The sequence below is a fragment of the Leishmania major genome, chromosome 34 (genome assembly GCF_000002725.2).
Source record: "Leishmania major strain Friedlin complete genome, chromosome 34".
NCBI lineage: Eukaryota > Euglenozoa > Kinetoplastea > Trypanosomatida > Trypanosomatidae > Leishmania > Leishmania major.
The window spans coordinates 206,650-229,384 of NC_007286.2; the positions used below are offsets into that span (position 1 = coordinate 206,650).

The window sequence follows — 22,735 nt, forward strand, 5'->3', positions numbered from 1 at the left end:
AGTTAGCAGCGCTCGCGGTACCCGTATATACGCACGTCTCCCACCCCCGCTCCGGGGTCGACTTCTCTCCCCCCCCCTCTGTTTTTTTGGTTATTTTCCTTTGCTTATCATCTTCGCTTTTCGTAGGGGAGTGAGAGAGTGGGGTTTCTGGGGGTGTGTGTTTTGTCTGACAGCCTCCGTCCTCCCGCCCACCTCCTTCTTTTCCTTCGCTTCACGCGCCATTATTGGTCACGCATCATCATGCAGGACATCGCTTCAACCCTTCCCCACCACCGTACGCCGGCGAAGTATCAAGCCGGCTTGCATTATCATCAGGCCAACGGACGCGAAAGTGCGGCGCCGCTGCTTACCTCGTCGGCTGGGAATGGTGCCAACGATAAGCGGCCCAATCACTGGGGCCGCAGCCTGTTGCGTGGCTTTTGTCATGTGAAATGGCATCAGCGCACGCAGTGGGCTGTTGTGGCGTCGTTGCTGTCGTTCCTCGTCCTTTTTGTGCTTCTGCACGAACTTCTTCAGGTGTCGGGTCTGTCGCAGTCGATTTATGCGGTTTTCTCGAGGCCGGCTTCCGAGCGGCAAACATTGCTGGAGGACGAGCTCGTGATACGTGGCCCTGTTGTGCCGCCGAATGGAGCATTTTGTGGTCTGTGTACAGAGGGCCTCGTTGTCTTCCGTCCAGCTAGTGCCGCCACATCTCTGACGACGGCGCCTGCACAGACCGAGGTGGTAGTGTGCATGGAAACGATGGAAGAAGCCCGGCTGGCAGCGAGCAAGTCGGAGCCTCTCAGCACTGTACGAGACTGTGTAGCAAGGCTCTATAACCTGGGTCTCCTGCAGCCTCCCCGTACTACCATAACCGCGGTGAATGACACATGTGCAGCGGTGCGCGTGACAGCGCAGGTGCTCTCAGGCGAGGCAGAAGAGGCAGATCGGAGCAAGTGCAGCAGCGGGTTCGTGGCGGAGCTGCAGGTGTCATCGACAGAACGGGAGAAGGTGAAGGTGCACACTCAGCGGTTCCCGTCGTGGCCGCTCTGCCCTGCCGCGTCACGGGACGCTATTGATGCCGAGGATGGACACCAAGATGGTAGTGGCAGTAATGATTACATCGTGCCCGCGTACTTTGCGACAGCAGCCGTTCGAGACACAGACGTAGACTGCGATGTTCCACCGCCGTGGAGAATTGACACCATCGAGGACCTTGATGGGGTGGTAATGCGTTTCGCCAGGGACGCGGCTCAGACCACAGAGTCATCGCTGCCGCTGACAAGTGACCTGCGCTGCCCAACCTACTTCCTCACGGTAAACATTGGCCGCTTTGGCCGCCATCACAATCAGCTGCAGGAGATCTTGAACGGCATCTCGCTGGCCAGGAGATCGAACCGCACGTTTATTTTGCCATCCTTCGTGCCGGCGCTGTACATGACGTACTTGAAGCTAAATCCAGAGCTTCTGTACGGATGGAATTCGCTACGCAGAAACGGCCGCTACTGTGTTCTGTCGTATGCCGAGGCGCGGCCAATACTGCAGCATCTGCGTGAGCGCGATGGGGTAGTGAGTATGGAACGGGTTAGCTTTGCAGCCACTGCAGACCTGCACGTGCTATTCAACACCACAGAAGAGCACGACAGTTATGCATGGGGATCCATGCCTCGCATGCCGGCCACGGATGGCGCGTTTGTGTACGATGCGGATGAATGGCTCTCGATGGGGCTGCAGCGAAGGGATATGACAGCGCACACCGCAAGCAATACCTCATCAGTGCCATCCCCGCTAACGTTCCATGAGGCAAGGCCGCCTAGCGCGGAGGAGTGTAGCGGCTTCGCCGGCCCCGCTTTGAACAAGAACCGAACGCAGTGGGAAAGGATTCGCAGTTGCACCACTGCGTTTCTGCGCACCTACGGCGATGGTGACGGGAGGCGCGGGTCGTCGTTAGCCTCACGGCGACAGCCACGCGTCGTGGTGATTTCGAGCGTCACAGCGTTTCATCTGCGGCCGACGCTGACGGAAATGACCACGCTGCTTGGCCTCCTGCGGCCGTCGCCGACCCTCACCGTGGAGATCGGCCGGTACTACCGACTCTATGCGACGCAGCTCCAGTGGCCAGCCAACACCGATCCGAAGCGCTCTTTTTTAAACGTGCTGCAGCCATGTCGATACAAGAGCACCATTGGTGTTCACGTACGCCGTCGCGAGTTTACGTGTCGCGAGGAGGCCGAGCACCCCAGCGCCACCATCGTCGCTATGTCGGAGGCGCGCTACCAGTTTGACGGGACGGGCGAAAACGATAGAACCGCTGCCGGTCGTCCCCTCACCACCGTTGAGCGACTGGCGAGCGACTGCGGATGGAATGCGCAGTCGCTATTGCATATCTACGACACCTACGCGGGCTGGACGCGATCGCGACGGGCGCGGGGGCTAAGGCGGTCGCGTTGCTTTGCGCCTGTGCAACCTTCAAGCAAACAGGTGCTGCGGAGCTACGTCGCCTTTGACGAGCAGGTCGGTCCCATCGGCTCTCAGCTGCAAGCTGCACTGCAGCAGCGGTACAACCCACTAAAGAAGCAGCGCGCCGCCAACGGATACCCACCCATCTACGCCGCATTCTACGACCGCAGGCCCCGCAAAGACCTTTTCCAGATGTATCGAGAAATCCTGGCGAAATGGGAGCACTCATCCACGGACAAGCAACATGCCGACGGGGGAGCCGTCTTCAACGTCTCTGATGTACCGCGGACAACGGAAAGTCTTGTCGAGATATTGTACCCCATCGCGGAGCAGGAGGCGCTAGCCCTGGGGCTCGACTTCTTTTTGCTCGGTAACACAGGCGTATTCCGCGGCAATATTATTTCGTCTGTGTCGATCAACGTGTGCTTGCGCCGCTTGGGCAGAGGGCTGCCGTGTCACGGCGTCCTCGCTGGGTACTACGAAATGCTGTACAAGGGTTACATGTGAGCTTCGCGACCCAGCCTCGAGCCCTCACCTCCCCGTCACCCCACTCCCACCCCCACCTCTCCACTTCCGGCCACTGGTTGGGACCGTACTCCATCGTCCCCACTGGGCGGCATCGGCACCTCTTTGAAGATACCGTTGGTGCAAGAGTTTTTTTTGTTGTTTGCTTGTTTCCTCTCCCCCTCCCACCGCCACCGGTGAGCGCTTTCTTATTTACAGCCCTGTTTACCGAACCCCCTCCTGGACACACGCGCAGTGCTCTGTTGTACATGTCATGCTCCCGCCGCAGGCAACCAGCTGCACTGGTAACTATTTACGTTTTTTCCGCTTTCTCTTGGATCTCGCGGCAAAGAAACTTGGCTATATTTGGTTTTTTTTGTGTGTGCTCTCGTACTCTCATGCTCTCCCTCTCCGTTCGTGTTCCCGATGTCGATCGATTATGTGTTAGTGCTTTATCTCATGTAACTGTTTGTGTCTGTGTATCGCCGCATATACGTAGGTGTCGGGCGTGCGCAATTGTGTGTAAGGAATGCAGCAAAGAAAGAGACAAGGAGACGCCGAGCTCACAGCTTGCAGCGCCTCAGCTGACAAGAGCGCAGCGCGGTGTCGTTCTTGATGTAAAGAGCATGTACCGCCAAGCCGGCAAGAGGGAGAAGGCTCTGTGTTGATGTCCTTTTCGCCACGGGCCCTTCAGTGCGGCGGATGCACGATAGGCGGTCTCTCGAGCGAATGCAAGTCCAACCATGTGTTATGAACATAGAGACACACACATACTCATGCATCTCCCCGTCCTCCCCGCTCCCTCTCCACCTTCCTGGACATGACTTCTCACCTCTCCCCCTCATCCACACACCATTTTTCCGCTCACCTCACCGAGCTGCTGAGGGCATCTGCACCCGTTGAGTATGTGCATGTCCATGTGTACGTGCCCCTGCTACTGCTCTCAGAGCAGAAACGTTGTCCGTCTACGCGAAGTGGCGCGTCACGCATGACGCATTAGGCTGTTAGTAGTGTGTGTGTGTGTGTGCGCGCGCGTGTGTTTCCTCCTTCATTTTCTTCGCCAGTTTTTCGCTTTTTTGCGGAAACCCTTTGACCCCGCCGGCGCTCCACCCTCCACCACCACCACCACCCCTCGACAACACTTGAGCTGGAGCATCACTGCGCAACCCTTTCTGTTTGTTGTTTGTTTTTTCATCGTCGTTGACCTCTCACCTTCCTTACCACTTCCCAACCCCCCCACCACCCTCCCTCCATCGGCATCGCATTCTTCCTCGCCTTCCACTCGATCAGCTTCGTTGGCTAGTTGGTTGGTGGTATTTCCTCATCGATAGAGCACACTTCTTTTCTCCTCCTCACACGTCTCCGTCGGAACTGTGGATCATGCGGCGCTATCGACATCTTCGTGATGTGTATCCGAGGCCCTACAGTAATGGCCACGAGAGAGGGCACGAGGTGTGCCTAGCGAGAGGGTGCCAGCGCGATGGAGAGCACCTGTGTAACGGCAGCGCACGAAGTAGCTGTAGGAGTAGCGGCGGTAGCGAGGATGAAGCAGAAAGCTGGTGCGGCGCTGCGATGGTCACGGCTACCCCTACACCCCGTCGCACCCTGAACACCTCGAAGAGAGCTGAAAATCCTCGTGGGGCCACCGGTACTGTTCTCTCACCCCATGTGAGTTTCTCCCCGATCTCCTTCCATTCTGCGCAGGCCTCCGCGATTACATATGGAGCCGCAGAGACGACCAAGCCAACTGTGTCGTCTGCCTCGGCGCCTAAAGCCTTCTACGACGGGCCCTCCTTGCGCGACAGCATCCCGGCGCTGTTGGCGCGGCTTGCCAACCCGGTAACGCTGTTGCCGTCGTGTGCCCCCAAAAGCACGCGCTTGTTCGAGCCGGCAGCGAAAGAAAACACGTTGCAGCGAGACGCCTCATCCCTGTCGGCGCACCCGATAGTTATACCACAGTCGAGTGGCTCCAGGCATTCCGGCGTGCTGAGTGGTGCCGTTGCCACTGCCGGGCAAAGGAGAGCGAGGAAAGCCGAGGCATCAAATCGCTCCTTGGGGTCGTCGTCAGATGAATTCCTACAGGGCGCCACACCCCCGGAGCGGACTCAAGGGGGTCGCTACAAAGTGCGACAACCGAACGCGAAGAGCATGATGAATCGGGGCATGATGGCCCGCCCCGAGGCGCAGAGCGCTTACACAGATGCGCTGCCGTCAGCGGCGACCGTGTTTTCGGAAAACACGCAGCAGCGTCGCGTGGAAACGCCCCCGACGAGATACGTAGTAGTGCATCGGCCCGCCACCACCCACGTTTTACCGCATGCATCAGAGGCGTCAACACGGATGGATGCGACCACTGTAGCTCCCGAATCAGCAGCTCGGCATTCGGTTGAGTTGACGTCACGCTGTTGCTCTGCTACCTCCTCCCATGGCAATGCAGAAGGGATGTTTGATGTGTGCAGCGCCAGTGTAGCCAGTAACAACACCAGTTTGAGTCGCCCTGCGAGTCGAGGACCGCGCGCCTCGCCTCGCCGAAGGAGGCCAAGCGGCTCCGATAGTGCCGAAGCTGTCGCTGGGCGGAAACAGGCGGTCGGCCCCGTTGCCGCTCCAGTCGCCGCCACACGCAAGTCCCTTGTTGAAGCCAGCAAGGAGGCCCCGAGCACTGCGTCTGAACAGCCACCGCCGCCGCGAATCATGCCATCGTCCTCGATGAACTCGACAAGCGACGTCACCCAGCAGCGCGCATCACCGTCCCGAATGCGGGGCCTCTTTGACTTCGTCCTAAGCAGCAGCGGTAACAGCGGCGCCGGAGTCGAGCACACCTCACTCGACGCTTCCTGTGAGTGGGCAAAGACGTCTCCCGGGTGCGTGGAAGGAGTGCCCGCCCGGGTTGCAGACCTTCCTCCTCCCGAGCAGAAGCGCTCGCATACTATCACGTCACCGTTTTTACTGCTGAAGCCGATGGGGGGTGTTTTCGAGCCTTCGCATGGCGCCTTGTCCCGGGATGAGAGCGTCGCGCCTGCGGACCCTTTTGCAGCCGCCGTTCAAGAGGCAGGGGGCCCGTTGGTGTTGCGGCATACCATCGACTACCTCCTCTCGAAGGCTCGCCGCCTGGAGAGGGAAAACCAGCACTTGTGGTGGCAGGCGCACAGCTGGGATCCACATAGGGCCGTTGAACCTCACGAGGCTCACCCTGTCGCTGTTCCTCCGGCCCACAGGCGTGTGCGCAAGTCCTTCTCGCCGGCAGAAGCGGTGACTCGTACCCCGTGCGACATCCCTTCCCCAACAGCAGCCTTCACTCAGACCCAGCACCCACCCGAGTCACAGCCGCGCGTGTTTGTGAAGCGGCAGCCACGCCTTTCGCAAGCGACTGGTCGCTCCGCGTCCTGCACCTCAACGTCCTTCCTGTCTCGAGAAAGCCCCCGACGCAGCGGCAGTGGCACAGGTGCCGACGCAGCAGAAGAACACGTGAGGGCAAATCCAGGCGCTCACCTGTGCACTGCAGCAGCAGACACACCAATCCCACCGAGCACCGAGTCAACTGAAACAGCGGCGACATCGGCCGTGTCGCGCACCGAAGTGGGAACTCAGTGCCGCCCAGCCGCGCGAGATGCAGCGACAGACGCAAGAGAGCATCGATCGCCAGTGCACTTCGGGCTAGCCAGCATGGCAGAGGCGTCCGGTGCCTCGACGGCAGCGCTACAACGTGGGCCCTCCTCGTCACATGCAGACGCAAGCGCGCAGACAGAGCTCGTAATACCGTCGCAGTCAGCACTTCTCCGGACGCCGGAAGCGCGCTGTCAAGCGCTGCATCACAGGCTACAAGGAACGGCCAGTGCGGACGGCAGGGGCGTCGCTGCGGGCACCCCGATAGCATCGACCGTGCGCAGCCGTCACAGCATGTGCAGTGAGCGTTCGCTGGACGTGATGTCAACAGACGCCACGCCGCTGCTGTCATTCCCGGTTCAGAAGCAGCAGGCTCGAAGCCTCAGCAGCTGTAGCAGTCAAGCGCACCTGAGAGGAACAAGTCAGGCAAGCGGATCTTCCGTGCCACGTGGTCATTATCCGACCTGCAGTAAACAGGTCCAGACAGCGAGCATGCAATCGCCCTCTTTAGGCGAGGTCGAGGATGCGGGAGGAGGGGGCGGTGGCGGTGATGCCTTGATGCTCTCGACAACGGATGGCACTACGTCGACGCTGTCCCCGGAGAGGACCGCGGTGATTGAACTGCACACGTCGGCCTCCTACGCACGGGACACCGTGCACCGTTTGCGAGAGTACTGCAACTCTCTGGAGGCGACCCGCCAGCAGCTGCGCCGGCGCCTATCAAGTGTGCCTAACAGCCACAATGTCTCGGCCGTAGCACTGTCACGCGCGCGATCACCGTCAAGCCTTTCACACTTGCACGGCCAGGCTCCGCTGCCCCCGCTAGCTGCCGCGGCCCCCACCCTCAGCCGTCCCTTCTTCACTTCTGAGTACATCGACCCGGAGGTCGACGCCACCCTGCAGGACGTTGACGAAACGACTGCCCTGGAGACTATGATCGTGTTGCATGAGGATGGCGCCGGCACCATCACAAAGCGCATGATCGACGGTTCCCAGTCGTGCATCTCGAGCCTCGCGGTGCACTCCTCTTCGCCTCAATCGCAGCGCCCGGCAGCCACAACGGCATCCTTGCTGGCCATCCATTCTCCAACCCCGGTCGCGGAGAATGGCACATCGTGGGCTCGCCAGTACTCGCCACTGGCTCTGCGTCGCATGAAGCCTCAGCAGCTCCTTTCGCACTACCTGCGGGACACTCATAATGCCATGGTCATCGCGGACGAGCCGCGCGCGCACCGGCACAGCTCCTCTCTGTGTACCAACGCCAGCAGCTCCTGTTGTGTGCCGGTGGTGCGTTTGGGCAAACCCATGCGATCCGCCTCCGCCAGTTTATGGAACGCCTCCGACGTCAACATGCACTTCCCGCACGCCGTGCCGCTCGCCCCGTCTCTCTCCGAGTCGCCACCGAAGCAAGCTCCGTCCACCGGACGCTTTGTCGTGCCGCCCGCCACGCCGCTCGATGAGAGTGATGCAGAGCAGCTGCCACCACAGTCACTGCCACCGCGGCCGAACAATCACAAGACTACGGCAGGTGCATCGGTGTTCGTCTCCCTAGCAGGCTGCACTGCACCTGGGCAGTTTGCCGGGCTGCAGACTGGCGTCACCAGCAGCACAATGGGAGCGAGCAGCAGAGTCAACTCTCAGCGTTTCGCAATGAAGGGACTCCGCGAGTCCGTGTCGCCGAAGGAGCACGGCACGCGTAGCCGAAGCAAGAGCAGCCGCAGCAGTGCCGGCTCTGAGGCACTTGTATCAGGAAAGCAGACTACTTCTTCGGCTTCGGCCGCCGCAGCCTCAGCACCTCTGTGGGATCCCACGCGCCACTCATTGCAAAGCCCAAGCCCGGTCATGCTCTCGACTTCTACCGAAACATCCGCAGCCTCTGCACTGGTGGTAAGCGACCGCCTCGGCACGCCCGTCACTACGTCGGGCTGCGAGGTGGGAGTGCCTGGCGCATCGAATGACAGCGTGCACAGGCCACGACCCATAGGCACATCCCTCATCACCGCTGTAGCCAGCACAAGCTTTTCTCCTCTGAGTGCACCAGCGCCGGACAGCGAGGAGCCCCAGCCACCGGCTGAGACCGCAGTGCAGCCGCACATCCGTAGCCCCCTGCGCCGCCTACACCTCGAAGCGCACGCTGTCCGCTGCGATCACGCCAGCAGCGGCAACCGACGCGATCTTTACACAGACAGCCTCCACGTCAGCGGGTCTGCCTCGCCGGCGCCGAGCACACCGCGAAACTCTGAGGAAAACAGCGGTGACCGATGCAAGCGGAGCAACACTACGGCATTCCTGGACGAGGAGAAACGAGAAGCATCAGCAGTGTCGACTGCGGGGGCGTGTCGCGTGTCGGCGCAACTACCAGTGCTTGAGAGCGACGTGGTGTCACCGGATGGGGCCGACAGCTTCCATTCCAAAGATGCTGCGGTGTCGCCCCGTCGCAGCTCCGAGAGGACCGTGAACTTCCTTTCGCCAGACCAGGTGGAGGGGTCGCTACTACCGCAGCCGCAACGCCCCACCTCCCAACGGCTTATCTCACCCTCTCCTCCTCGAGGGGTAGCCGCGGATAGCAATGAGCAAAATCCTCGTGATGGCAATACAGACCTGAAGGCGGTCTCTGCGGAATCAATACCGAAGGATGCGGACATCGACTCTACGTCGCCGCGACGCCACCTTGTGTTACCGCAGCACCGCTCACCGGTCGCCCCGCCTCGCGTTGTCATCATCTCAAAGGACGACGAGTCTCCTTCTCCCGCTCGCAGCAGTCTGTCACGCAGCCTGCACTCCCTTCCCTCAACCCTCTCAGATGGGCATTGCGATGATGCTTCTGACGATGGAGATGACGAAGACGGGTCACTCTGGTACTCGGAACAGTTTTGAGTGGAAAGGCGGTAGAAGGAGGAGAGGGGGCTGCGGGCCGCTGTGTGTTTCCCCTACGTTCGGTCACGATACAGAGAAGTGGCGATGAGGATACCGAGAGGGATGTAAAACGGCGGTTTTCAATTTTGCCAACCACCGTCTTTCCGGCACCCGCGCTGTGCATGTGTGTGCATGTGTGTGTGTGTGTGTGTGTGTGTATGTGTGTACTCAGCCTTTCTCTGGGCTCTTCACCAACGTGCAGCTGCCAGTTGCTCTGTGCTCTTTTGCCTTGCCTCACTGCTTTAGAGAGTCGAGGACGAAATCGGCAGCTGGGCTTTCTACACAACTCAGACACACACACACACACCAGCACGCTCCTACTGGTCTCTCTGTATCTCCAGCTCTGAGGTCGAGATGGTGAAGCGTCAAGTCAGAGAGGCGTTGAGCCCAGGTATGCGCCCACGCAAGCGCTGTGCAGGTGCATACCTGTGCGTTCAACGGCGCACATGTGTGCGTTGTGGACACGAAATGAAAAAAGATGAAGCGCCGCTGTCCATGGCGCACCACTTCCTTGTGCAAGCTCGTCGGCCGCACAAGAGGGGACTCAAAAGGCTCAGCAACCAATACGCTGATGCTGCACGCATAGCGCCGCATTTCCCCATGAGCTCCTCCGCGCGCGCACGACCAGCCCGCTCAGCACGAACCGCTCTCAACTTCCTTTTCGGCCAAGATCTATTCCCACTCTCCCTGATGCAGCTCGGTCGGTATCACCACCGCCAGGAACGGCCATTTCGTCGGTGTTTTTCGTAGAGTAGCCAGTGTGTGGGCCGGTGTGAGGAATGATAGCCGTGATGTATATCACGTGGTATACACCTGCGCAACTCCCATCTCTCGCTCCCTCTCTTGCTTGCCCCACAGTGTATCCTTCTGTTTCTTCTCCAGTGTGCTCTACGTCACTGCACCACCATCGCCCTGAGGCTTCCTCGCCGCTGTCGCGCCACGCACCATATCCGCGTAAGCCAATATATGTATATATCTACATGTAAAAGGAGAGAACGAAGAGGATTGTTGCGCGCCAGTCGTTTCTCCCAACAGCGTCTTTCACCTATAGACCGCGTAGCCTATCCGGATACTCGCTTTTCTGTTAGGGGTGCCTCCTCTGCGTGCCTCCGTCCGTCCGTCCATATATATATATATACATATGTATGTATATGGGTAGGTGAGTGGGTGGTTGTGCATCTTACTTGCGACTCTGTGAGTCGCGCTACACATACAATCGCATGTATTCTCTCTACCACTCCTACATTACAGTAGTAAAGGGGTGCGATGGGCTCGTGTTGCAGCGCGAGTGACACCGCCGACGACACAGCGTCGGCCGCACCGCCCGCCCCGAGCAAGGCCAAGACTACAGTAAAGCCGGCAATCCCTGTTTACCCTTTCCCCAGAAGGTCGATTGTGGACCTGACCCCGCCAGACTCCCCCAGGGATGTTCAGCCCAGCGTCTCCGCAAACTCTGTTCCGTGTATGTATGGCGCAAAGGAAGCGCCAACGACTGCCGCTCCGGCTGTCGGCCCGCCTGCTGCGCAGACAGACCGCAGGATCATCACCTCGTCTCCATCGCGGCCCTTTCCGACGCTGCTCGCGGCGGAAGAGAATGAGTCAAGTGGCGGCTTAGACGCGGACTTCTCCATTGGGCTGAAGCCGTTGCCAGCCACGAAGAACGTCACCGGCACTGCAGCTGAGGTCCAAAGCATCGCACCCGCACAGCAGCGATCAGAGGGTGAATTGGCGAAGCAACAGCTGGCTGCCGCCGCCGCGCCGACATTCTCCTCTGCAGATGTGACTCCTGAACGTGTCACGGCGCCGATGGTGACACAGAGCGAGGAGGGTCGTACTCGCTGTCCAAGCACGGCGCAGGTGGATGAAGTTCCACCAACCCCAAAGGATGAGAGCGGCAAGACACTACCAGCCGATGACGCTCGAGTGCTGCAGCGTGTACCACCACCTCCGCCGCCACCGGCCGCCTCCACTGACTCCGTTACTCGCAAGGAACCGAATCTGAAGAGCGAGCAGCGCGGCGTCGACGAGGCGCATCAAGCCCAACACGAGGCGCCGGACAACGTGGAGCAGAAGGGCTCTGTGGCAGCGGCAAACGAAGACGAGGCGGCTGAGGAGGAGAAAGAGCCCAGCCTGCTAGTTGACATTCTAGGCAGCCAGCAGGAAGACCAGCAGCGCTATCCCACCGCGCTTTCCATTGATGCCGCCAAGGATGCACCCATGGAGATCGGCATGGACAAGGATGGGTCACCGTCGGCCGCGGCAGCCGAGACGCACACCAACGAGAGGCCAAAGAGCTCCTCGCCACCGCCGCCGGAGGTCTTCACTGACATGAACGGAAAGGCCGACGACGTCGACGAGGCCAGCTCAGCGCCGAAGATGCCCATGGTCACCACCGTTGCCCCAGAGCAGGTGGACGGCCCCGTGTCTAGCTCAGTGTACAAGACTCCGCAGCATCATACATCGCAGGCTGTCCATACGACAGAGGCGCTGCATGGCATCTCATCGGCAGAAGCCGATGGTTTCATTAGCCTGATCAAACCCGAGCAGCAGCCCCAGGAAGCACAGGAGATGGATTCCAATCGCATTCAATTATCGCCGCTGGTGTGCCCCGTCCAGGAGCTCTCGCAGGTGGAACCCATCAGCTGGAGTAAGGCGAGCCTGCTGGAAGGCTCACCGCTGCACTGGGAGACTTCGCATGGGGCCGACGTGTCACCGCGCCTGTACCGCCCACTGCGCCTGGGCACAGATGTGCTACGGCAAAAAGAGCGCGCAAACGCGTCTAACGTTGCCGACACGATCGGTGCCGCCGCCGCACTCTCTGAGTTCGCCTCAGAAGAGGCAGAAGTGGAGGAGCAGGGCGTAGCGTGCGGCCTCGGGGACGACGCGGAGAAGCCGATCGCCTTCACCGCTACCAGCGAGGTCGAGCTGGAACCTGAGGCGGCGGAGGAGAGCAACGCTGAAGAAAGCACGCTCTCCATGGACAAGGACCGCGTGTATACAATGGGCAACACAGATGCGGAGGATAGGTCGCAGCCTAGGAAGAGCGTGGAGTCGTCCGTTGCGCCGGTAGCACCGATAGAAGCCGCTGACAAGCACATAGCCAGTTCAGAGCAGCACGCGACCTTTGCAATGCTGACTGCTGAGAAGTCCGCCTGGACCGGCTCTGAGGCTCCTCGTCGCATGCCCCCACCGCCTCCATACCACCATAGCGACGAAGCTCATGACACACCGCTGCCCTCACGGTCTGCGCCGCCAAGCATCTTGTTCCCTCCGCCTGCATGATAGACTTCTGCTTTGCCGAAGCAAGACGAAGAAAAGAGAACAGCGACTCGTGCATGTGTGAATGTATGTGCGTATGTGTGCGACCTTCTTGGGCTCACGTGGTGATCATGTGAAGCGGAGTGTTCCAAGAACGGGGGGGAGGGGGGGAGGGGGCACGCTCCACGCACGTTTCCACGAGCGTTGGCGCTGATTTTTGGAGGTTTGCTCGAAGCCTCCACAGACCGCAGAATTAGTGGCGCTAGTCTACGTCATACAGCGTCACTGCCATGCACACCCATACACACACGTGGACGGTGCCAATCGCCGTTTCCTCTCTTCTCTGTATGTTCTTCAAGGTAGTCTCGGCCGCCGCGTCTGCCATTCCTCTGTCCGTTCGTCCTCCAATCAATTTCTTTCATTTCTATTTCGCGTTTCGGTTTCTCGGCACGGCTAGCACAGTGCTGGGATTGCCTAGCGCACAGCCAAGAGGCCACAAAAAAATACATAGGGGGTGAGGGGTGACGCGCTGCGGCGACGGTGTTTTCTCCTCCCTCTCCTTGCTGTTATGTGGATGCGAATGTGCGTGTCATGATGTCAGCGTACGCTGTAGCACGCACTTTCTCTCGCCGCTGCCGTATTGCCATCGCCATGGTGGCGCCTTGTGGCGGCGGCAATTCTCCGTCAGCCTGTCATATTCTCTATCTGTTTGCGAGCGTATTACACGCAGCGGGTGACGGGCATACATGTCGCTGCGGTTGCCGGCCTGACAGGGATGGAACGCCGCCGCCGCCCTTTGTGCGTATCGCCGCTGCCCTGTTCAACCTGTATCTTTTTTGTTCTGCCCTTTTTTTTCGGCTTCGCTTTGACTTGACTCCTTTGTTTTTTCTCCCTCTCTGCGTTTCCCTGATGATGGTCGGCCACCTCACCGTGGTAGCATGGACCCGTGGCCCACCCTTTCTGGAGAGGCCAAGAGCCTGCAGCCTGCCCGCGGGCGCTGTTTCAGACTCGTGGTGTCGGCGGAGAAGTCTGGGCTGGCGGTGTGCCGGAGAGACTCACGGTCATGATCATGCTTGCACGAACTAACTACCCCTCGCGTCGAGGACTCAACGACCATTGGCACACGCGGGCAAGCCGTCCTGGAGCAGGCCCCATGATGCGAGAACGCGAGCACTGCGCGCACGCTGCCAGCGGTGGTTGGCATGGCGGAACGCATTTAGGCAAGACACCCAGCGGTCAGAGGAGCGCAAGTGATGGACAGTAAACGATGAGAGAAGTTCGTATGGATCAGCCCCAAAGTGCATGTGTGCGAGGCATGTGGCACCTCCTCCAGCCGACCGGGTGGGGCCGATGATGTGCAGATGCCGAAAGCATCACGAGAGCACCCCAAACGGCACCATCGAGTCATCCAGAGTCCCCTGCGCGGGGGAGTACTTACACGGTGCTGCGGCAGACCGCGGCTTGAAGCGACCGAGGGGAGGGGCACGGCATGCAGGCGGAGGACAGGGTCTCAGAAGGCCCTGGTCTGCAGCTGGCCAACCTCCTCGCTGAGCCCATGCGGCACGCACCTACACCCAGCCCCTGCGGCCTGCACGGCAGACGCCGCCGCCTCCGCCCTCGAGCAGGACCCTGCACCGAGGTCCGTGTGGCGCCGGTCGCGCCGCACGTGTGCGACAGCGATACGTGGAAAGACAAGGCGAGCCTGTAAGACGCATGGGCCGGCTCGACGGCAGAACGGCTCGTCGTGGACGACCCGGCCGCGGCTGCCGTGCGACAGCGGGGTGGGTGGGCTGTGGCTATGTGCGTGCACGTGCGGACTCGATCGTGATGGGACGGCATGTCGCAGAAAGGAATCACTCCCCGCTTACATGCAGATTTGCTTATGTTTGGCAGTGCGGTGCTGCGTTTCGCGCTGCCTTGCCCCCTTTGGAAGCACGGATATAGATGATTTTGTCGGAGAGACAGACAACGACAAGTGTATTAGCAGTGCAAACGCCGTCGCTATGCTCGCGTGACACCCCGAATGGCCAGCTGTTTTCCAGTTGCCTGCTGACTAACTCCTTCATTCTCCCCATCCCTGCTCTCTCGCTTCCCGTAGTCGCTCAAGGAGCTTTCCACTCACGCTGATTGTGCATGTGAGGGGGAGCGGCATCTCGACTGTGGATATGTATGTGCTTCCTCCAATCTCAGAGACTCAGTCGCCCCTCGTGGTGTCTAAGACTCGCTGCCGCTGACACTAGTGTAGCGCTGAGTCCTTTCTCTTCTGCTCGCGTGTGTTTACTTTTTTATGTTTGGTTTCCATTCGTCTTCCCGTATCTCTCCCTCCTTTTGTTTTATTCGTCGTCTACACTGCTCACCTCTTGGTCCTCTGCTCACTTCAGTGCTGCACGCATGTTTTCCATGTCGAGCGCAGCTGCGCATCACGACGCCGCCGTCTTCTCGGGTGCGCCGCTCACTCGACGAGGGGTGGAAAATGCTGCAAGAACACCTTCACTGTGATGTGTGCACACAGCGCGATATATGTGCCCTGCGCCACTCTGTTAACTTAAAGATGTCGCAGCGTGTTGGAAGCGGGCAGAGCCCTATGCGCAGTTCTGCCCCCCTCCCCCTCCAGCCTCCCCTCCTCACACACCCGTTCCTCTCTGGCCGGCTTGTTGTTGGCGAGGGGGCACGTTGCACTGCTTTCTAAAGGCCCCGTGTCCTCTCTTGCTCAGAGCAGCGCATATGTTGGTTCACCGGCCTCTTTCGTGTCCCGCCCATCCCGCCCGTTTCGGTTGCTCTCCTGTGGACCACAGACACCCTCACGTGAAGTGGAAACAGGAGAGCACGTTCGTGGGTACGCGATGTACATGGGCGTGTGTCCGTCACGTATGCGACTCCTCCGAGACGTTCGTTCGACTACTCTTCACCTTCCTCTACCTTGTCTCCCTGCACCCCCCTCTTCTCCTGCGCGTGCGCACACCCCTGCGCGTGTTCTCTCTTCCTCTTGCAACACGGATACGCAACAAGCGACCACACCGCCCCCTCTGTGACTACAACGAATTGAAAGGATCGCCTCCTCATCCCACCGATATAGTCATCATGCACTCTACGCCGGCCAAGGAGGCCGAGGCAGAGGGCTACATGAGGAGCGGCAAGAAGCACCTGCAGAAGAAGCTGCTTCAATTCAAGGCAAATTACGGCGGCGCCGCCGAAGACTTCGACAAGGCCGCGCGCATCTACACAAACTTGAGAAACTATCCCAAGGCGCGTGAGGCCTGGACACAAGCCTGTGAGGCTCACAGTAAAGCCCATAACGACTTCAACGCCGCGAACTCGATGGAGAAGCTGGGCGACCTTGCTTCCCAGTGTATATGTGAGTCCCAGAGCACCATGTCAAGTGGCAGCACTGCCGGCATGACAGCGCAGCTCAGCGAGCATCTCTTTCAGGACGCGATTCACGCCTACGAGGAGGCATCCAAGCTGTATGGTGTGGCCACGAATGGGTCGAAGCAGGCGGCGGTGCTTAAGAAGGCCGCAGACCTGATCTCGCGCTCGCTTGCGACAGTGCACTACCGGCGCCCCGGCACCAGCGGCGCCACCACCGTCGACACGGCGTACCTGCAAAAAGAGTACAAGCGCATCATTCCAGAGCTCATTGAGCTGATGGAGCGCAACTGGGCAGCGACGGAGTCGAAGCCGTTCGGCTTGCCGGACATCTACCGATCCCACGTACTCCTCCACCTCCGCTCCGGCGACGTCGAGGGCGCCGTGCACGCTGAAAAGCGCATGATTGGCATTGTTTCCACCAGCCCAGCCGACGGCACATACGACGACAGCAAGAACCTCTTCCGTATTCTCAACCAACCCAGCAACGCCGCAAAGGTCGGGCTGGAGATTGTAGTGCTCTGCCTCAGCACGTCCGTTGATGACGGGTACACGTGGGCCAACATCGAGATGGGTCGTCTCGGGGCTGTGTTCGGCTTCTGCGGCTCGTCAGAGGAGCGAGCGGCGGCGGCGCTGTTGGCCGCCTACGCCGAGCGCGACGAGGATGCCTTGCAAGAAGCACTGAAGACGAACACGTGCTTCAACTTCCTCGCAGCAGACGTGTCTCGAATTGCCAAGAAGCTGACGCTCGGGAGCAAGGGGCACTCCAAGGAGACGGGGGCATCAGTGGCAGCTGCCGGCGGTCCGGAACGCTCGGCTGCGCCGCCGTCCTCGTCACAAGCGCCAGTGGACGCATCCGAGACGGACTCCGAGGACCTGCGATAGACGGTGAAGCAATCGGAACGTTATTGTTGCAGTGTCTTTTTCGTATCCGCGTATGTGGCCTTGCACGTGCATGGTGCTGAATAATACTTGTCGCACTACTGCAGTTGCGCAGGCAAGCCCTTCGTTTGTTGCTGCATGGGGATCCCTGTCGGTTTTGGGAGAGGTTTTCTCTGCCTCTCTTCATCTTTCTGCTGAAGGTGGCCTTGAGCTTGCGTCTTGAACACAGACACACGAACACCAGCGGGTGTGTATGTGTGCATGTGAGATACTGAGAGGTCGGGTCTATCAGTCAGCCTGTGAGTGTGTGTGTGAGAGGCTGCCAACGCCTTCGACATTTTCTTCTGCGTTCCCGTTCTCCCTGTGTTGGCGATGTGCTTCTTATTTACATTTTTAGCTGTTTTTCTCGCGCTGATCTCCCCCGCCCATGCGCTCTCGTCGCCATCACGAGAGACGAGCTCAAGAAGAAGCTGGATACACACTAAACCAAAAGAACGAGCTCTGCTTTCGCGCAACCAATACAAGAGTGAGTGCGGCAGCAACCCCAGCATCTCCTCGCCTTCTACCACTCTGCACGCATCGCTCGCCGCTGCACTGATTCGTCGAAGAGTAAAAGAGCTAAAAGTGAAGAAAAAGAAGGCAGCGGACCACACGCACAACGCACGCACACGTACCACCTCGCGCTCTTCTCCCTGTGCACGGTATGTCCATGCACTGCGTTTCTGCCCACGATGTTCTTCCTTTCACTCCCACTCTCGCTCTGTCGCTGTCTTCCTCCTCGTTGTCTCTCATGCGGCGCTGTCCTTTAGTCTTTGTTTTCCACGACATCCTCCGCGTCACTCATCATAATTTCCACACGTCTATTCGTGGGTGCTCGCTCCATCCCTACCATCTGTGCTGTTTTATAAAGCGTGTTTGGCACTTGATTTGCTTTTCCCCTTGCTCTGTCTTTCTCCTTTTCCTTCCCCTCCCCCCCCTGCGCCCTCAACACAGCGCGCAACAAACAGCAAAAGAAAGAAAAAAAAACGAGAAGGGAGATTCAAAGTCCACACACACACACACAGGCACACACAAGGTTAAGTGCACATATATAACACACAAACCACCACCACCACCACCATCACTGCACGCACGCACACATACACACCCCCTCGCCACTTTCCTCGTGCGTATCTCTGTGTCTGTGCCTGTGTCGGCGTGTGTTATCTTTGGCTTGCTCGTTTGCTCGAATTTTGTTTTGTTGTTTTAGTTCTCAACTTTCAATTCTCCCCGCCTGGTTTGAAAGGAAACTCTATATATATATATATATATATATATACGTATAGGTAGATATTGTATATATATATATATATATACGTGTATGTACACACAGCAAACCGCACAAAGTGGGGAAAAAAAAACAAAAAACGAAAGCAGACAAGCATTTTTTTGTTGTTGTGTGTATATATATATATATATATATGTGTGTGTGTTTGTGTGTTTTTGGTTGATACCACTTAGAGAGAAAAACACACAAGAAAAAAAAACAAATCAAAAGACAAAACGCATCTCGACTTATTATTATTCTGACGAAACGCATACACACGTGCGCTCACGCGAGTATCTAATCCTAAATCCTTGCGCACGTTACACAGCTTCTTGAAACTTTTTCTGTCTTTCTTTCGTTCTCTCGTCTTCTTTGCTTGTGAGTGTGTGCATGCGGGGTGCGTTCTTCTCCGTGAGCATTTCTTTTCGTTTCGGCTCATTTTTTTTACGTGTTTAGTACGTCGTAGCGTTGGCTAGTGAGTGGACTGCACCTGTTCCTGCGCCTTCTCCGCTGCTTGCTCACTGCGTGTGTGTGTGTGTGTGTGTGTGTGTGTGTGTGTTATTCCCTCTTCTTCTGCGGAAAGAGCTACGAGCAAGTGGCACAAGGTCCCTACTTCCTCGCCTCTCACATTCCATCCTCTCCCCTTCCCCCTCCCCCTCTCTTACCCCCTCATCTGCACAGAAGCACACGGTCGTCGTCTTGGTTCTTTTCCCTCGATCTCTCTCTTTCTCTACGCCATAGTTCTCTTTTGCTGTTGGTGTTCGTGTCGTCGTTTTTTGTTGTTGTTGTTTTGTCTTGTTCGTTTCGTGGACATCTACGCCTTGAAGAAACGCCGACAAACCAGAAAAAAAAAGGAACGCAACCATTTGTGTGTGTGTGTGTGTGTAAATAAGAGTGAACAAAATGGCGGACCCTGCGCACACCCGCGATGGCTTCTGGGAGCAGCAGCAGCAGTCCGTTCAAATGACCCAGGGTGTCTTTGAGGCCATGAACAACAACAGCATGCAGTTGCTGCAGATGCGCGTCGACACCTTGGAAAGGCAGGTGGCAATGCTATCTGCGCAGGTCATGGCAGCCGCGCTGCCCGCATCGTTTCAGGCTTACCCAGGCGTCACGTACGGAATGTCGCCCGCCACCTCCAACATCACCCCGATGTCCGCCATGCCGACACAGATGCCCGCGAATATGTATTTCTACCAGCCGCCTGGCATGCCCGCCGCTGCTCCAGCTAACGGTGCCGCTGCGGACGACGGCAAGGCGTCGAAGCAGCTGGAAGATGAACTCCAGCGCATGGGTGTGTTGGCCTACGGTGGCGCTGCTGCTGGCAGCGCCACGAACCCGGAGGCCGCAGCAGCGGCAGCGACCATGACTTTGATGCAGAACAGCTTCGTGGTATCCCCGACCAGCGGCATCCCCACCTTCCCGGGTGTGATTGCTGGTGTCGGCAACTCCAACGGCGCCGGCCCCGGTATACCCTTCATGCCCGGGGCTCACGAGGTCACTTTGGCGTCCTCGATGATGCCGGGCCCGCCAGCCTCCCCCTCCTCCACCAAGATGAGCAACGCGCTTTTTCAGAAGGCGTTCGGTTTCTCGGACCCGGCCATGAACGGGGCCGGCGGCGACGGCATGAACGCGAACATGAGCAGCCTTCAGCGCAGTTGTGCTGTGACGCTGGACCCGCTGCAGAGCACCAACGAGAAGCTTGAGCAGATCTGCCAACAGACCAAGATTCGCGTTCTTTGCCTGAAGGGCTGCAAAGGAATCACCAGCCTGAACGCTATCTCACGCCTGCAGAACCTATGGCTCCTGAACCTGCAGGGGTGCTCACCCTGTGTCGACGACAATGCGGTGCGCATGATCGCTACGCACAACACGCGCCTCAGTCGGCTGAACCTCTGCGGGTGTGACCGCGTGACGGACGCGCAGCCACTTGCGCAGCTCTCCCTCATGTTTGACCTCAACCTGTCCGGCACGATGATCGGCACCGCTTCGCTGGAGGCGATCTCGCACGGGTGCAGCCAGCTCAGCCGCCTTGCCATCAACAGCTGCCAGCAGTTGACGGATGTGTCGAGCTTGAAGAACCTGTCGGAGCTGAAGCTGCTCTACTGCCGCTACTCCGAAAACATAGACCCAGCCACCATCGCCAACGTGCTCGCCGGCATCGGTCAGAATCTGCTCACGCTGAACGTGGACGGCATCCGCTTCCGTCAGCTTGACCTTTCTAACTTGCCGCACGTAACCGCCTTGAAAAACTTCAACTGCAAAGACAATACTCAACTTAGGGATCTGGACTGGCTGCTGAGCATTCCCAACGCGGCAAGGGCCTTCGAGTCGCTGGAGATGCTGGACGTGGAAGGGTGCGGGGCGCTCGTGAGCTTCGGGCTGCATATCACCTCGCTGAAGCGGCTTAAGACGATGCGTCTCACGAACACGGGCATCACCAACGAAGAGCTTTCTCGCATTTCGGCCTGCCCGGCGCTAGCCGCCATTCACCTTGAAGACTGCGCTAACATCACGAATGTGGAATGCCTTGCGAATGTGCCCGGTCTCACAAAGGTGGTGCTGAGCATGCGGATGCAGCATGAGGACACCAAGGCGAACGGCGTCGCTGCCCTGCGCAAGACTGGTGCCGAGATCATCTTCGCGGCCGCCAGCAACCATCACGGACAAGGTGGTTCTGCCCACTATATGAGTATGACGCCGACGAGCCGCTTCGCCCCGTCGATCCCAACCACCAGCCCGAACACTGCAGCTGAGGCACACGCCTTTCCGTAAGAAGATCGTACGTGTTTCAATGGCCAACGAACGAAAAAAAAAATGAAGGCGCTGCCGGACAGCCCACTCCGCCTCTGCACAGGCCAAAACCCTCCGCAACCCCCCCCCCTCCCTCCCGTTTCTCTGGCGCGTCTGTGCGTGTCCCCCTTGGGAGTGAGTGCGCTTGATGACAACGATGTAACTTTTCTTCGTTTCTTTTATTTCTCTGTTTTGTATGCGCATGTCCGTGTTTGAGAGGGCTTCGCCAAGGAACAGGGGATCTGGCTGTTTGCTATGGCACGTACCGAAAAAAAAAAATAAATAAACATACACATGGGGCACATGCACTCTTTTATGTGGTGTATGTGCGTTGTGGCGTTGCTGTTTTTCTTGTGCTCTTTCTTCCCTGCTGTTTTCCAGTGCGCCCTCCCCCTCCTCCTTTCGCTCCCTCGCACACGTCGTCTATCCGTTTTTCTCGTCCCACCCACCCTCGCCCGTGTCCCCTTGTCTCTCTTCTCAGCATCGTACTGGTCCTGTGGTGGTGATGGCGGTGGCGGCGGCCGTGGTGGCGGTGTTTTTTCCCTGGCTGTTTTTGTTCACTTTTGGAGGAAGGCGTGGGTGCTCTCGCGTTTTTGTGCGAAATGGAAATGCTTTTCTGTTTCGCTTTCGTTTTTTTGTTGTTGTTGTTTTTTGTTGTTGTTGGGAGAGGGGGAGGGTATAAGTTTTGTCTCCTATTTCTTCCGCCCTTTGCCTTTCCCACATGCGCCGCGTGGATGTATGTCTGTGTGTGTGTGTGTGTGTGTATGTGTGTGGCTGCGTAGCTGTGCCCGCCGTTGTGCATTAACGCTTCTTCTCACTTGTCCATGCGCTACGTGTCGCGACAACCCGACTCGGGGAGAAGGGGAAGGAAACCGCACAAATGGTATGCACCGCGGGGGCGCACCAGCACGCACACGAACGCCTTCAGCGGAGAGGGAAGTGTGGGGAGGTGCATACGTGTGTGAACGCAGCGACACAAAACGAAACTCGAAGGGAGTGAACCTTCTCTCTCCCTCTCGTCCTCAAACCCCCTCCCTCCCTCTTTTTTTCCAGAAGGGCATTTCTCTTGATCGGTCCCTCACTGTCTCTCTCTCTCTCTCTCTCTCTTTCGTTTTTGTTTTCTCGTCGCTCGTTCTCTTTGAGGTGATTTGGCTATTCTGTCTGCGGCTTGGTTATTGGACATGCCCCAGTGTGTGTGTATATGTGTGTGTATGCGGTTTCTTTCCTTTGTGTATTTCCTTCCTTTCGTATTTCGGCCTGTTCCAAGCAGTGTGCCAAAACCACACACACACACACACACACACCGAAGAACAGAATAAGGGTCTTACGCACACAGACACATGCAAAGACATACGCGACACGTGGGTCCGCGTACCTGTCCCTTCTTTCCTCTTCCTTCCTCGACTGCTAGTCCTCTCGACCCCTTCACGCTTTTGCTAAGAGTTGTTGTACATGGCCCGCCGCTATTTTGCCCTTCTCTTTCCGTTCGTTCTTCGTGTTTTACCTCTTCTCGATGCTTTGTTGTTATCTTCTTTCGCTTCTCCACTCTTCCCTGATTAGTCTGGCCTCATCATCTCCTATGTTTTTTTTTTTGTAGCTTTCTGTCTGCTTGTCGGTGTCTTGCTTAATGGTTGATCCCTCGTTCTGTGCTCATTTCGACGCCGTGTT

The 22,735-nt window shown here is 58.2% G+C and overlaps 5 protein-coding genes across 5 annotated transcripts; all 5 read left to right on the forward strand.

Annotated features, from left to right (window-relative positions):
• Nucleotides 1-240: 240 nt before the first annotated feature.
• SCAL (phosphoglycan beta 1,2 arabinosyltransferase,(SCA like)) lies at nucleotides 241-2,946 on the forward strand (the record flags this gene model as incomplete). The annotated part of the gene is made up of 1 exon (XM_001686090.1): nucleotides 241-2,946. One exon carries the CDS (start codon nucleotides 241-243, stop codon nucleotides 2,944-2,946), a length of 2,706 nt encoding a protein of 901 aa, XP_001686142.1.
• Nucleotides 2,947-5,091: 2,145 nt separating this feature from the next.
• Nucleotides 5,092-9,423, forward strand: LMJF_34_0520 (hypothetical protein; the record flags this gene model as incomplete). The annotated part of the gene is made up of 1 exon (XM_001686091.1): nucleotides 5,092-9,423. One exon carries the CDS (start codon nucleotides 5,092-5,094, stop codon nucleotides 9,421-9,423), a length of 4,332 nt encoding a protein of 1,443 aa, XP_001686143.1.
• Nucleotides 9,424-11,268: 1,845 nt separating this feature from the next.
• Nucleotides 11,269-12,744, forward strand: LMJF_34_0530 (hypothetical protein; the record flags this gene model as incomplete). The annotated part of the gene is made up of 1 exon (XM_001686092.1): nucleotides 11,269-12,744. One exon carries the CDS (start codon nucleotides 11,269-11,271, stop codon nucleotides 12,742-12,744), a length of 1,476 nt encoding a protein of 491 aa, XP_001686144.1.
• A 3,057-nt stretch (nucleotides 12,745-15,801) lies between these two features.
• LMJF_34_0540 (putative Gamma-soluble NSF attachment protein (SNAP-gamma) (N-ethylmaleimide-sensitive factor attachment protein, gamma)) lies at nucleotides 15,802-16,971 on the forward strand (the record flags this gene model as incomplete). The annotated part of the gene is made up of 1 exon (XM_001686093.1): nucleotides 15,802-16,971. One exon carries the CDS (start codon nucleotides 15,802-15,804, stop codon nucleotides 16,969-16,971), a length of 1,170 nt encoding a protein of 389 aa, XP_001686145.1.
• Nucleotides 16,972-19,177: 2,206 nt separating this feature from the next.
• LMJF_34_0550 (putative leucine-rich repeat protein) lies at nucleotides 19,178-21,049 on the forward strand (the record flags this gene model as incomplete). The annotated part of the gene is made up of 1 exon (XM_001686094.1): nucleotides 19,178-21,049. The coding sequence occupies one exon, from the start codon at nucleotides 19,178-19,180 to the stop codon at nucleotides 21,047-21,049; it is 1,872 nt and encodes a 623-aa protein (XP_001686146.1).
• Nucleotides 21,050-22,735: the final 1,686 nt, after the last annotated feature.